The sequence below is a fragment of the Lipotes vexillifer genome, unplaced genomic scaffold (assembly GCF_000442215.2).
Source record: "Lipotes vexillifer unplaced genomic scaffold, Lipotes_vexillifer_v1.1 scaffold1533, whole genome shotgun sequence".
NCBI classification, from domain to species: domain Eukaryota; kingdom Metazoa; phylum Chordata; class Mammalia; order Artiodactyla; family Lipotidae; genus Lipotes; species Lipotes vexillifer.
The window spans coordinates 241,354-257,543 of record NW_006778886.1 but is presented as its reverse complement, the minus strand read 5'-3'; the positions used below and the strand labels follow the sequence as shown (position 1 = coordinate 257,543).

Genomic DNA, 16,190 nt, shown 5'->3' with positions numbered 1-16,190 from the left:
AGAGAACTAGGTTAAGGTCAATTTTTGCTGATATTCCTCTGTATTATTAAGCTGTGTTATAGGTGAGTAACATTTCACAGAAGTTGAATGGTGACATTTTGCTTAACCTTTTCTGTTTCCACAAATGTCTCTTCTTTTATTGTAGAATCAAATATTGGTCTTATAACCTTTTATTTTTTAAAACAGCTTGCTGCTGGTTGCAGGGGGGACAGTTTTAAAAATCTGTGATTTTGGTACAGCCTGTGACATTCAGACACACATGACCAATAATAAGGGGAGTGCTGCTTGGATGGCACCTGAAGTTTTTGAAGGTAAAATGGCAAAAGCATGATGTGACTGATAATCTGCCTTATTACTCCATGTAAATCCAGTGTGTTTATGGCTTTGCCCTGTTTCCATGGTTTTATTTCTGCATAGTATATAATTATAAGATATATACTAAAGTCTAAGGAGGTATTAAATAAATATAGCCTTAGATCTTGAGTCTCACAGCAAGATTTAAGTTGTCTAGCACCCTCTATGAAGTTCAAGCATATGTACGGTTGATCCTCATTCTCAGGTTCCATAACTGCAAAATTGCCTACTTGTATCCTAAAATCAGTACTCATAATTCTTTCATAGTTATTCACAGGCATGCACAAAGCAGGGAAAAATTTAGTCACCCAACACACACCTTCCCAGCTGAGGTCAAACAAGGCAATGCTCTGCCCTGTTGTATCAGTTCTCATATTTTATCACTTCTGTGATGTATTTAGTGCCTCATTTTTTTCCTTTCTTTGTGCTTTGTGTTGATGATTTCACTGTTTAAAATGGCCCCTACGAGTAATATTGAAGTGCTTTCTAGTGTTCCTAAGTATCAGAAGGCTGTGATGTGTCTTACAGAGAAAATACATGTGCTAGCTATTCTTCATTCAGGCATGAATTACAGTGCTGTTGGCCATGAGTTCAATATTAATGAATCAACAATTTATATTAAATGAGGTGTTTTGAACAGAAACACACATAAAACAAGGTTATGTATTGATCAGTTGACAAAAATGTCAACTGATCAGTATAGGAGCCCAACCCTGTAATTCCCCGAGGAGCAGATGATTCAGTGTTCACTAATTCAAGGTTCAGAGCAACTTTGTAGAACAATACTGGGAATAATGAGGATCTACTGTGCTTTGTGTTGGTTTCCTAGTGATTAAGAATTAGCAGTTTAAAGTTTAAATGAGCATGCCTTAGAAAGAATGCAAGGACCACAAGTAGAGATACTAAGGACCTTAAGTAAAGGATAAGCTTATGCTTACTTTGTTTTACATCTCTGTGTCTTACTGAAGTTCTAAAAGAGTGGTCCATAAATTGCATATGAGGTTTCTATATAAAAACATCAACTTATTTTTTAAATGAGAAAAGTTGAACTGAAGATGTGTGATTCATACGTTAGGAAGTATGAAAGCCCATAAAATTCAGAAACATTTAGTAATCAGATTCTGATTTTGACTTATTTTTGATGAATTTAAAATTTTTTGTTCTTTGTTTTTAGCCACCAAGAGAAAAAAATTTGCTATGCAGGTCACTTGAGTGGAGCTATTTTGCCACAAAATTCAGTTAAAAAGTTAGTGGACAAGCAAGTGTTAAATTATATAAAATTAAATAATGCCGCCTGTTTTCAAGTTTGTATACAGAATGCATATAATTGGCATTGTTTTAAAATTATTTATTTCATGTGCCTTTCTTTGAGTTAAAATAACACAGTTATTACTGTAGTATGGAGAGCCGAAAGATTTGTTTATACAAAAGAACCCAGAAATAAAAGTTGCTGTTAATTGTTTAGAGCAACAAAGCTCAGACTGTTAGGCTATGTAGATTTCTTCATTTCTGAAAGATGTCAGCACCTGTAGCCCAAATCAGATTGTAAAGTCATTGTAACTCTTACAGTGCACTGCCTAGTGCCTTTGTAAAGTACATGCATAGCTATTGCTGTAATAATTGGTCTCTTTTATAGTGGGTTGTTCGTGGGTTTGGGGGGTTTGTTTGTTTGGCTATTTAACTGTGCTGATTCACCAGCCAACTTAGTAATCATATAAATTTTGCTGCATAATCTGCTTACTGTAAATTTGTATTCATAGTTTTTCCTGCTTACAACTTATTTTTAAGTTTGCAAATTAATAATTTTATCTCACCAGATATTTTGAAAAGAAAATCTTAACACTAGATTAGAAATTTTTTCTGCTTTGATAGTAGCATCAAGAGAATGGGAGAAGAACATTTAAGATTAAGAAATTATAGAAAGGAGTGTACAAATGTTTTATACTTTGCCCCAGAGAAAATATAAGTCTAAATAAATAAAAGATAAGGTCTGTGTTTCTCGATGAGAAAGTAAAAAATGACCAGCTTTCTAAAGTGGATTTTTTAGTGCATTATTAATACTTAACTCATTTTAAAAATGTATTGCAAAGACTTGAGGTCTTCAGAAAGAGTAATTTCTCAGCTCTACATGGGGCATTCTCTTGTCTTTGTACATGTTGCTCATTCTTAAAATTTATGAACACAGTTGCTTCTGTTAGTCATGTGGGAAAAAGTCTTGAAAATTTACTACCTTTTTTTTCTAGGTAGCAATTACAGTGAAAAATGTGATGTCTTCAGCTGGGGTATTATCCTCTGGGAAGTGATAACACGTCGGAAACCCTTTGATGAAATTGGTGGCCCAGCTTTCCGTATCATGTGGGCTGTTCATAATGGTTTGTGCAAATTTTTTCTTCAGCATATTTTATATATTGTATTCCTATTTGGAAATTGTTTCTCCCCCAAAGAAGACCATTTATCCCTAATACTAAAATATACAATTTCTTATTACCAGTCTCCAGCCCTCCCCCCTACTCTAAAAACGGGCAAGGGCTGGGAGCAGTCCTGGCTTTTCACAAAGCTGAGGTTTGCTGGCTGATGTGGGAAAAAGTCTTGAAAATTTACTACCTTTTTTTTCTAGGTAGCAATTACAGTGAAAAATGTGATGTCTTCAGCTGGGGTATTATCCTCTGGGAAGTGATAACACGTCGGAAACCCTTTGATGAAATTGGTGGCCCAGCTTTCCGTATCATGTGGGCTGTTCATAATGGTTTGTGCAAATTTTTTCTTCAGCATATTTTATATATTGTATTCCTATTTGGAAATTGTTTCTCCCCCAAAGAAGACCATTTATCCCTAATACTAAAATATACAATTTCTTATTACCAGTCTCCAGCCCTCCCCCCTACTCTAAAAACGGGCAAGGGCTGGGAGCAGTCCTGGCTTTTCACAAAGCTGAGGTTTGCTGGCTGTGCTCATTAGGGAAAGACCATCAGTAGACAGCCAGAGCCAACTACCTCGGTTGGCTCTCTAGAGGGGACAGAGAAGCACTGGACTGGACTCTCTTGGAAAAAATAAAATTTAAAGATTAAATTAAAATCTCTCACACGGTTCAGATAATTAGGGAGCTATTGCCTTTTTCTCCTTAGGAAGCAAGTTTCTCATTGAGGAGAGAAAGCAAAGCATAATACAGTAAGTCCCCTACATACAAACGAGTTACATTCTGAGAGCGCCTTGTTAAGTCCAATTTGTTCATAAGTCCAACAAAGTTATCCTAGGTACCCAACTAACACAGTCAGCTATGTAGTACTGTACTATAATAGGTTTATAACACTTTTCACACAAATAATACATAAAAAACACAAAAAGTAAAGAAAACATTTTAAACCTTATAGTACAGTATCTTGAAAAGTACAGTAGTACAGTACAACAGCTGGCATACGGAGGCTGGCATCAAGTGAATAGGCAAGAAGAGTTACTGACTGGAGGAGGGAGAGGAGGTGGGAGATGGTAGAGCTGAGGGATCGTCAGCAATAGGAGACAGAGGGCAAGCTGCAATTTCACTCACACCTGACGTTGATGGAACGCATGTTCATATCTTTGAAAGTTCGCAAGTTGAAGTTTCATATGTAGGGGACTTACTGTAATAAGTGTTGTTACTTAAGCTATTCATAAAGGCAAAACACAAAGCGCTTCACAGAGTCTTTCTTTTTATCTTCTCATTCATTCTTATGAGGCAAGTACTATTATTGCCTCACTTTACAATTTTACACATTAGGGAACTGAGACCTAGAGCAGTTAAATAACTTGACTGAGGTCACAAGATTAGGAAGTGGTGTTGCTGGGATTTAAATCCGGATCTTTCTGGCTCAAATGCCCATAGTTTTAAGTTATATTGATTTATGGACACAGTGTCCTTTCATCCCTCCTATTCCTTTTATACCTGTAGTTACTGACTGCTCATGATATTAGAATATATCCTTATTAATCAAGTTACTTCAAGTTACTTCCCAGCTGCTTTGGGAAAATAAACTTTTCATGAAGGGAAATTGCTTAACCTTCTTCTAACTTTTAACATTACTCTCTGTTGTTTAATTTCTATCACTTGATTATAATTATTCTGATTAATGGCATTTTTAACACACTGTTCCACACGTGATAGAAATAAATATATGCCTCACTATTTTGATCATTCATAGACATGTGAAGCAGTAATCTGAGTAATCTCAAATGTGTTTACCAGTTTCCTATGCTACCTTTCATTGCACTACCTTTCTTGTCATTGTAGAGAATGCTAGAGCATTGAGCAGGACAGTTTGTTTTCTTTTTCTGTCAGTTGTCAGTAAATAATTGAATGTCCATGAAGTAAGGAATAAAAGAACTAACTTATTAATTGATAAATTTACAAAGATTTCATTATACTTGAGGCCTTCTTTAAGTTAGGGACCTTACTAATGATATTACAGTCTTGTTAATTACACAAAAGTTGGCAGTTTTCAGCTTGTGAAATGATTGATTCACAGCAACCCTAAGACCTCTCTCCCACAAAAGAACCATTTGAAGGTCAGTGAGTATAACACCATAGTTGATGACTTTTGACATATGGAAGATGATTTGTCAAACACATTTGAAATTGTTACGATAAATCTGAAAATATAGTTCAAATAAGATTACCTCAAGCCACCATTTTATTCTTAATAAAATACACATTAAGCCATTATTATTTGTTAAAAGAGTGTTTATAGCAAATGAAATATTATTAACTTTCAGTCATAATGTATATAAAAATTTTAATTTGGCTTCTCAAAAGGTGTAGCTTCTGTTTTATGAAAATATAATGTTAATCCAAAGGACAAAATAAAAGGTACTTTTAGTCCTCCTAAAAAAATCTTAAATTACAAGATCTGTAAAATAAATAACACTCCAGAAATGCATATTTTAAAAAAACTTACACCATTCTTTGAGTAAATACATTCTTTTCTCCCCTCCTCTAATTTTCAATTGTAGGTACTCGACCACCACTGATCAAAAATTTACCTAAGCCCATTGAGAGCCTGATGACTCGTTGTTGGTCTAAAGATCCTTCTCAGCGCCCTTCAATGGAGGAAATTGTGAAAATAATGACTCACTTGATGCGGGTATAATCCTTCTTTTGAGGGGCTTTGGGTTTAAGGGAATTTTATATATACTGACTTATAATGGAGTTTTAAAGTAAAGGGACAGTATTGTTCTTTTTTTGCTTCATACTTATCTGTATTTTCCATGTTAGAATGGGTGTTCTTTACTCATATAATCAGAGGAGGAAACATTCTTATAATCAGAGGAGGAAACATTCTTTTGAAAAAAAAAAAACCTAGTTCTTTATAATTAAAAGATGGCAAGACTAGGTTTCTGGACGTGCTTTTTCCTTCTGCTCAACTTAATGGACAGATATGTTTGTTTCTGGGCCTGTTGCCTTATCTGTAATGTGAGAGAAGTTGAATTAGGTGATCTCTAAAGCCTTTACAGGACTTAGGTATTTTATGGCTCTAATACTTGCTAAGTTTTAAATTTTCTTTAGTAGAGATCTTTATCAAGCAGTCATTTATGTAGTGCAGTAGAGAGGTTGCATTCCCAGACACATTTATCTAAGTAATTTCTACCTTTTGGTTTTTCATTGCATATTTTCAGCTTTTCATTTGCCATTAAAAAGTAAAACTTTCTTCTAGGCTCTAGAATTTTGGAATTTAGAAGGATCGTTTTAAATGATTATTAGAATTTCTAATCTATAAATCAAACACTTAGAATTATTTGAATAATTTTAGGCCTCTGGTTTTTGGTGCACTAACAAATCTATCAAGTGGTACCTTGACTTTAAAAAGTTTATGTACTTATGAAAATGCCTAATTTCAGAACAATTTGCTAAGTAGAAGAATCTTTCAATCTCTTTAAATATAGATTAAGTAATTTCCTAAATGGCCCAAAATTTAGTTTTTTCATTCTATTGAAAATAACGTAGGCAAACCAGCTTGAACTAATCTGATTAAAGCTTAACTGCATATTTGGGGACTAGCTATATATAGAATCCTAGGACCTGAAGATACGTTCATAAGAAGACAGCTCAGATACCTTAAAACTTCGGGTTACATAAATTGTTCACGTTTTAACTGTGCTTTTATGTGCTTTGTCTAATTTGAGAAGAAAACCATCCTTTTTTCCCCGAAATTCTAATTTTCACCCGACAAATATATCCAGTATTTTATCTCTAGTTCATAGAGGGACATTCATAATCTATCCTTGATATTTAAAATATAGGTTCTAACAAATTATGGCATACCGTTTCAGTTGTCAGACTAAGTCATTTCAACAATTTGGAGGTTTACATCACTGCTGTGAGAACATAAATATGTTTCATTTAATTATGAGGAATAATACTACTGTATTTCATATGTTCCTCTAGAGAAATATTGGCAGTTTTCTTTAAGACTATCTAGACTGTGTAAATAGATATGTAGGTAGATACATGGCATTGATAATAGTTGAAATTCAGAAGAGTAGCACATTATTGTCTTTGTAAAATCAAAACCTTAGGTATTTACAAATTCAGTGTATCCCTTAGTGAAAATAAAGTAGCAATTTTTGCTACATTCTAATCTCAAAAAGGAAGTAATTAAAATGTACCTTTTAAGTTAGTTTTCACAAGATTTAATTTGTATTAAAGAAAGTTTAAATTGTTGTTTACTTTTTATATATATAGTACTTTCCAGGAGCAGATGAGCCGTTACAATACCCGTGTCAGTATTCAGATGAAGGACAGAGCAACTCTGCCACCAGTACAGGTAAATGGATAGAGTAGAACAGTAATAACCTAAATTTTTGTGTCTCTATTCCCATGAAATTATAATCAAGAAACAATGAATGATGTCCTCATTTGCATTTTAATTGCAGATTGACTTCAATTTGAATTTCCAGGTGCACCATTCTTCATGCAGGTACCCAGATTAAAGAGTTGCTGAAGACCTGTTTCCAAGTCTTGAAATTCTTACACAGTTATATATAAAAAGATTGGATATTATATTGCTGTGAATGTCATTCTTTATTTGAAAAATAGTTCTTAGATACTGCTAGATCAAATAGTATCAGAAATTATTGTAAATATATATATATTGTAAATATATATCATATATATAAACATATATATGTCATATGTATATATATATACACACGTACATACATATATACATAAAACAACGTATTTCCTTTATCGTGAACACCCTATTTTTTGGTCTTTGTAGAACAATCTACAGAGACTGTTATTTAAGAAGCTGTGTTTTAGTTCAGGAGTTCCTCAGCTCCATAGTTTGTGGTCATCAAAAAAGATAGTAGAGGGACTTCCCTGGTGGTCTAGTGGTTAAGAATCCACCTTCCAATGCAGGGAATGTGGGTTCGTTCGGGGAACTAAGATCCCACATGCCGTGGGGCAACTAAGCCTGCGCGCTCCAGAGCCCAAGAGCCACACCTAGAGAGCCCACGTGCCACAGCTCCTGAGCCTGTGTGCCACAACTACAGATAAGCCCGAGTGCAGCACCAAAAGATCCCCCATGCCACAACTAAGACCCGACACAGCCAAATAAATAAATAAATGTTTTTTAAAAAAAGCTCCCCCAGCCTACTCTCCCCACTGCCTGTATCTGCCCCTCTACTCTGCACTCTCTTCTATTCTGTGGCTGAACTATCCGTGCTTCTAGCCAAAGGCAAGCCTGTCTCCTTTGTGCGGCAGATCCCATCTGCTCTTCCTAGCAATTCTTCCCTGTCTCTTGCATCATCAGTTTTAGCCTTTCTGCTGGGATCATTCCCAGAGCATATATACAGTAGTCCCCTCTTGTCCACGGTTTCACTTTCTGTGATTTCAGTTACCCCTGGTCATCTGTGGTCCAGAAATGGAAAATTCCAGAACTAAATAATTCATAAGTTTTAAGTTGCAGCCATCTTGAGTAGCATGATGAAATTTCGCTCCATCCCGCCTGGGACGTGAATCATCCCTTTGTTCAGTGTATCCTGCTCTCTTGGTTGTCATATCAACTGTCGAGGTATCACAGTGCTTGTGTTCAAGGGACCCTTATTTTATTTAATAATGGCCCCAAAGCACAAGAGTAGTGACTCAGGTATGTCAAAGAGAAGCCATAAAGTGCCTCCTCTAAGTGAAAAGGTGAAAGTTCTCAACTTTAATAAGGAAAGAAAAATAAAAATCATATGCTGAGGTTGCCAAGATCAGCAGTAAGAACTTCTATCTGTGAAATTGTGACAAAGGAAAAAGAAATTTGTGCTAGTTTTGCTGTTATACCTCAAACTGCAGAAGTTACAGCCACAGTGCAGGATAAGTGCTTAGTTAGATGGAAAAGGTATTAAATTTGTACAATAAGGTAGTACAATTTGAGAGACCACATTCGTGTAACTTTTATTATGATATAATTGTTCTATTTTATTGTTAGCTACTGTTGTTAATCTCTTACTGTGCCTAATTTATAAATTAAACTTCATCATAGTTATATATGTGTAAGAGAAAACACAGTATATGAGGGTTCAGTACTATCCAAGTTTGCAGGCATCAACTGGGGATCTTGGAATGTATCCCCCCAGGATAAGAGAGGGACTGCTGTAGTCTGTATTTGTATTTCTCTAGCTTCTCTCTTTCCATTCTCTCTTGTGCCCACTCCATTCAGTCTTTTATTATACCACTACTCCAGACTTGCTCTTGTCAAGGTCACCAGTTATTTTCACATTACTAAAATCTAAATGAATGATGTTTCAGTTCTCATCTTTTTTGATTCTCAGCAGCCTTTGACACAGTTCATTACTCTACTTCTTTCAGCGCTTTGAGTTGATCTCTAGGATACCATACCAGCCTGGGTTTCATCTTACATCTCTGGTCACTTGTTCTCATGTTTTCCTATGCTGTTTACTCCTCATCTTCCCAACCTATAAACGTGAGAGTGCTCAGGGCTCAGTTATTTGGCTCTTTACTTATCTATCTAAATTCATTCCTTGGTAATCTCATCCAGTGTCATGGCTTTGTATACCATGTATTTGCCAATGTTTTGCTCCATCTCAGACCTGAACTCCACACTCATATATCCAACTACTTGCTTGATATTTACTAGGAACTCAAAATTACCATTTCCTAACTGAGCTCACTTCAAAGTCATTCCTCCCGTGGTCTTCCCCATCTTGATTAATAGCCACTCCATTCTACTAGCTCAGGCTAAGAATCTTAAAGTCATCCTTGACTATTTGAAGACTAGGCGTTTTGGTTCCCTTTTTGTGCTATCCTTAAATTTCATTTAAAATGGGTTTGTTTGGGTATCTTCATTAGCTTGAAAAGTCTTCAATTTTATTTCTATTTATGTCTTGCTAGTTTAGAAAAGAATTTAAGTTGCATCTTATTGAATGAAGCATTTTGTATTATTCCCAACCTGTAGTCATAAATGTTTCTGCTTTCCTAGGCTCATTCATGGACATCACTTCTACAAATACCAGTAATAAAAGTGACACTAATATGGAGCAAGTTCCGGCCACAAATGATACTATTAAACGCTTAGAATCAAAATTGTTGAAAAACCAGGCAAAACAACAGGTTTGTTTTGTTACTAAAGTAACAAAAAGTAAAATCTTTTGGTAACCTAACCAGTAGTCATGAGCATTATACTAACAAGTTAATTGTTTGTCCTCTTCCTCTATATAAGTCCTGAATCTTGTTCCTGAAACAGACAGGCAAGCTTAAGAGTAGAGATGTGTAATGATTTTCTCCTAGAATTCACTGCCAGTCAAATCATTTCCTCTTCTGATGATTGCTGCCTTTGCCACCTGTGCAACTCCCGCCTTAACAGTGATCCCTAACTTGAACGGTGGATGGTTACAAATGTAAAATGCGTATTCCTTCCCCAGTTAAAGGAATTGTTCTAGATCTCTCATTTCATATTATCCAGATTTATTATATTTTTGCTATTACTGGTTTTAAAACATTTTAAGGAGTGATTTTATTCATCTTGTCCGATGCATTTAGGTTAACCAATATTTGGGGCATGTAACTCCCAGCTCTAGTGACCAGCGTATCCTAAAGGCCAGTATCTGCAGCTTGTTCTCCCTCAGCCTTACAGCTCCCTGTCCCTGAAAACTTTCTATTTCTTTCGGAACAGAACCCCTAAGAATCCCAGTTGGTATATTCCTCCTTCTAGGCTGTCCAGGATTTTTAAATATAAAGAGCTTTAGTGATTCAAATTGACCTGTATTTTTAACAGAGCGAATCTGGACGTTTGAGCTTGGGAGCTTCTCGTGGGAGCAGTGTGGAAAGCTTGCCCCCAACCTCTGAAGGCAAGAGGATGAGTGCTGACATGTCTGAAATAGAAGCCAGAATTGCTGCAACCACAGGTAAAATGAAAATAAAAGTCTAAAGAGGAGTGAAAATGGTAGTTTCAATTGCTTCAGTAGTGGGAATGTCAGTGGTTTTTTTTGTGCGTGTCCTAAATTTTTTTTAAAGTAGGAAGTTAGTTTACAATATACTTCCTATGCTTCTAGCAAAAAGTGTCTCAAATTCCAAATAAGGAAAGCATGATTTGTAAAATTATTTGGATTATAAAATATACCTTCCTAATTACAGATTTTATCAAATGTAATTCTGCTCAAACACGAGCTGAAAATCTAAGTGAGAAATTGAAATTTTGCCAAAACCAGGATGTTGTGGAGGATTTTGAGTGATTCTACTAGAATTTTGCGCTGAACTCAAGTAATAGCAAATGTTTTGTTTTGAAATTAGCAGGAAAATGTACTCCAGATCTAAATATAATTTGGCCTTACTATCTGCTGCTGCTCCTACTTTCAGTGGCAAAAAGTAGCTAAGTTTATGATTAATTCTTTTAATTGTAAAATAAAAGATCACAGTAATTTTATTTGATCTTGAAAAAGCTAGCATTTATATTCCATTTTGTCAGAAAGACTGGTCAGCACAAAAATAATTACATGTTTTGTTACCTGAGTGAACTTCTAACCTTTTCTAACCAGGTTCATTTAGTAATGCTGGGTTAAGTTGTTTTCTTTCTGATTCCCCCAGGGGTGGAGAGGAACTGATTACAAATACATTTCTATTGTGGAAAATGTGGAAATATAAACAAATAAAAATGCCAGTCTTCCATAATTGTCCCACTCAGAGATAAACAACATTTTTGTGTATTTACCTCTAGTCTTTTAACTGCATATGTGTATACAAGTATATTTCCAAGTGTATTAGCCTACTTTTTTTTTAACTTAGCTAACCAGGTTTTTGGGTTTTGTTTGTTTGGTTTTTTGTTTTTGTACTCTTTTTTTTAGGTCTTTATGGTTTTTTTCTAAATAGAATATTTTCATTTTGTGTGAAGCTCTTTTCAGAAAGAAGTTGTCCAGAGGACCATCCTAACTATACTTGTCTTCAACTAATCACTTATTTTATCAGTTAGCATTAGAATCAGTTAGATATTACAGAATATCCAAAATAACAGTGTCTTTAACATATAAGCTTTATTTTTCACACACAAATCTGGAGGTAGGCTCCATGATCATTAGGTAACTGGGTTTCTTCTGTCTCTCTGTGTCATAATCCCTATTGTGTGGCTTTCATCCTGAAGGTTACTTTGTACTCCATAATGGCTATTACAGTTCCAATCATCACATCCACAGTCCTGGCATCAAGAAGCAAGAATTAGGGGAAGGGCTCATGCCCAGACTTTTTTAAGGAGCTTTCCCAGAAGTCCCGGCTAACAACTCCCACATAGATGTCATTGGCCATAGTGATAGGCTCAGATGGGAAGGAAGAGCCCTGTGGCTCCATGGGAAGGAAGGATCTGCAATCTTTTATCTAGGAGCATTGCTGTCCTTAGTAAAGTTGGGTTTCTGTTGCGCTGGTGACCAGGAGTCTCTGCCACACAGATGGGTCTTTAGAAACGATCAAGTTGACTGGAGGTCACCAGCCACTGTCGAGCTTTCCTGGCCTCCATGAGTCACAAGCGTTTCTGTGTGGAGTCGGGGTGTCGCAGTGTAGTGTCCAATGAACAGTGTACACAGGAACACATGCTTACACTTCGGCAGCCTTTTTCATTTCAGGAATATCATTCAAGTTAGACCTGCCAAATAGTGTTTGCTACCCTAAAACAGGAAATGCTCTGTAATGTAATAACAGTAATTTTATATCTGCTCGTATCAATTTTTTAGTCAGGTACTGGTTTATAAGTATTCTTTACAGAAGTGTTATTTCACTAGATTAAAGATAACCACACATTTGAATTACCCTATCCTTTCTCTGCCTTAATGTAAAACAGATGGTTGAACATCCGTTGGTGAACTGTCTTACTTTGAAAGGTTCATATTTTCCAGCCTTTCAATACTTTTCAAGTTTAGCAGGAATACACCCTAAACTTTGGAAACTACAATAAATATTCAGTTTACCAGAAGTATGTTTAAATATTTACAATTATAAAAGCATAAACATTTCATACTTTGATTCAGTAATTATCATTTAATCACTGAATTTTACTTTATAGCACACTTCAAGAAACACCTAATTGGACATATATTCCTGTTTGTTCATTTAAAATAAATATGGCAGCTTATCTCTTTTTAACTCCTCTTTTCCTTCCCAGTTTCATCCTAGACCCCCTCTTTGCACTTCAGTGGTTTCACTTAGGTAGATTATTTCTATGAACATGTTTGAAATCTAGCTTTCTCATTACCCTGCCGCTTTGTTTGTCTCGGCCCTATTTTTTTTTTCCTGCTAATTAAAGCCAGTATGTGAAACATCTTGTATTGGTAGTTGTTTGCTCCTTAATCACGCCTTTTCTAAGCATGGATGAAAAGTTAGATAGTTCTGCATGCCATTCTGCATGAAGTGTGATTAACATAACTATTTGAAAAGTATTCTGTTTTTGTTCATCGTTTTCTATTACTATTTGTAGTTGTTTGCATGTATACTGTATATATGTGTTTTTGCAGCCTTTTCCAAGCCTAAACGGGGCCACCGTAAAACTGCTTCATTTGGCAACATTCTGGATGTCCCTGAGATCGTCATATCAGGTATCATAGACCACCTGAGTCGGTCTAATAGCTGTGGAACTGGAATAATGATCCCTGGTACTTAAAAAATGCTTCTTGCTCCAATTTGATAGAACATGAAAATAGATACCTTGCATGCAGTCATTAGGGAGACAGATTAAAAACTGTATACGTTTATCTACACTGAAGTGGGCTTGGCAGGAAACCTCACATCTCCAAAACTGAGGATAAAATAGAAGGTAAAGTGAACGTTTTCACGGAAGGGAGAATACCAGTCCAGAATTCTGCCAAGTTCCTCTCATCTTTTAAGTGAGCCGAAGAGCTGAACCCAGAGCTTTTTTTTTTTTTTTTTTTTTTTTGCAGTACGCGGGCCTCTCACTGTTGTGGCCTCTCCCGCTGCGGAGCACAGGCTCCGGACACGCAGGCCCAGCGGCCATGGCTCACGGGCCCAGCCGCTCCGTGGCACGTGGGATCTTCCCAGACCGGGGCACGAACCCACGTCCCCTGCATCGGCAGGCGGACTCCCAACCACTGCACCACCAGGGAAGCCCCCCAGACCTTTTTTGCACCCAGCAGAAAGAGGAAACAATCCTTTAAAAATATTTGTTGTCCTTTGCTCCTTTCCTTCCTTCGTTACTACTTTGGGGCTCTCTCTAGGCATTCTATCCCAGCCTCTTTCTGTTGGGAACAAGTGAAATATGAAGTTGAGAAAAGAGTTGCTAAATACCGTTTTGCCTTAACCTAGAAAACAGAAATGAAATAAAACTAAATGAGATTTGCTGTTTTGTTTGGCATCCTGCCAAAGAATTATGGTCAGTTCTGATTCCTGTGTATTATCAGGAGAATCTTCTTGCACATTACGTGTTTTTATACCCAACTCACACATGGTACCTCCATGTCTCATATTGGCAAATTGCTTTTATTTCTTATGGTGATCATTTCACAGATGCATCTAAATCACCATTTTCAATAGAAACTTAAATGGCATATGTGACCTTCAGTATTGGTTAATATATGTTATCATAATCATCATTTATTTACCCTTCTGCTTTAGGTTTTCCTCCACCTCTTCCCCTGAAATTTTGACAGGGAAATATAGTTTTCCCCACATAATCATGGGCGTAGTTAGGTGAATGCTCCAGCACACTGTCCTTTGCCTGTGATTGTGCTTTTAGCATAGTATTGGATTATATCTGAATGCCTAGTAGTTCTTTTCTCCTCCAGTAAACTGAAACATGAGGATAGAGACCATGCCTTTGTGATTAATTATTGATGGCACCAACAGTATCTGGCTCAGTGCCTCACACATAGTGTTTAGTAAATATGTGCCTATTATATAAATGAACAAACCATTATTGAGCTCCAGCAGCTAGGAACTATGATACATGTAAAATTTGTATATAACAGATAGTGTGTAAAATATAAGTTATACAATTCTTACAGGCCATTTTGTCTATACAAAACCGTTTTATTTCTAGAGTAATTAACTTTTATTCTAGTTATCAAAGTGGTTTACTTTACAACATTTTCACTGTTGCCATTCAGAGAATACCGTTAACCCTTTCTTCAAATAGTAATTTTATTTATTGAGTCATGAGCTGCTTTCAAAATTAGCAAAGTACTTCGGATCATTTTACCTCTACACTGAAAGGTCCCAAGTTTAAGGGAATAATATTCTGACTGAAGAAGTGGCAATATTTAAACATACATACTGCTGAGCTGTGATTATCTTAAACATTTGAGGGAATCAGGAAAATTTAGGCAGATGGCACAATAATCTTAATCCGGTCTTATGGGTAAGCATTAAGAACAGATACACCCACACATAGTGGGTGAAATAGCCAATGGTGTACAAGATAACGAGGGAGAGAGAAGAGGAGAAAGAATAATAGTCTCAGTGGTTCTCCTCCAGGGTGCATTTTCTCCCCAGGGGACATTTGGCAACATCTGGAAACATTTTTGATTGTCAGAACTAATAGGTGCTACTGGCATATGGTGGACAGAAGCCAGGGATGCTGCTACACGCTCTGCAATGTCCCAGGTAGCTTCCCACAGCTAAGAATTATCCAGCCGGAAGTGTCAGCAGTGCCAAAGTTGAGAAACCCTGGTTAGATGTGCTGTGTGGCCTGTAAAGTAGTTTAAAGCACATCATCTTAATTAACCTTCGTAAGTCTTATAACTAGGTTATCAGATAAAATTATAGCCATTTTACAGATGAAAATCTTAGATCTGATGATGTTGAATGGTTTTCCCAGAGTCACACAGCCAGGATCCCATCCTAGATCTGATGCCAAATTACATCCATGTTCTCTTGTTTTGTTTGAGTCAGAGAAGTTAGAATAATTCTGCCTTGCACTTCATTAGGGTTCGTATTAAATTTAAGTGAGCTCTTCAGCCAGGAGACGCTTTTTTATGACATTGGATACTTATGGAGTCAGAAAAGCTTAATTCTGCTCTTAATTGCCAAGTAACAATGCTGTTCAAATGGAAATATCATTCGGTAATACATTTTATTAAATATTCTTGTTGGGTTTTTTCCCAGATATTCAAACATTAACCTAATCAGTTTCACTTCCTTTAATAAAAGGATGCAAGCACTGGAATTGAAACAATTGGACATAAAAGCTAAACATTAATTTGTTCTTAGGTTATATTTTTAAATTAAACATAAAGATATAACCCATGCTTTGGGAATATCTCAAATGTCTTACATGGCCATTTTAATTGTAAAGGAGGATGAAATTTAGTTCCCCCAATTTTTTAATACCTTCTAGAATTTTTTTCCTCAAGGTTGGTTTCCCTAC

The 16,190-nt window shown here is 36.1% G+C and overlaps 1 protein-coding gene across 4 annotated transcripts in view; it reads left to right on the top strand.

The window, feature by feature from the left end:
- The window catches only part of MAP3K7 (mitogen-activated protein kinase kinase kinase 7), a 70,671-nt gene that overhangs the window by 26,136 nt on the left and 28,345 nt on the right, over window positions 1-16,190 (top strand). For 2 of the 4 annotated variants that reach the window (XM_007452029.1, XM_007452027.1), the window contains exons 6-12: window positions 187-311; window positions 2,598-2,726; window positions 5,338-5,468; window positions 7,067-7,148; window positions 9,813-9,943; window positions 10,608-10,737; window positions 13,327-13,407. In XM_007452029.1, coding sequence (XP_007452091.1) covers window positions 187-311; window positions 2,598-2,726; window positions 5,338-5,468; window positions 7,067-7,148; window positions 9,813-9,943; window positions 10,608-10,737; window positions 13,327-13,407 — 809 coding nt within the window. The remainder of the gene's footprint in view (window positions 1-186; window positions 312-2,597; window positions 2,727-5,337; window positions 5,469-7,066; window positions 7,149-9,812; window positions 9,944-10,607; window positions 10,738-13,326; window positions 13,408-16,190) is intronic. The other 2 variants (XM_007452030.1, XM_007452028.1) reach the window with 1 other exon arrangement.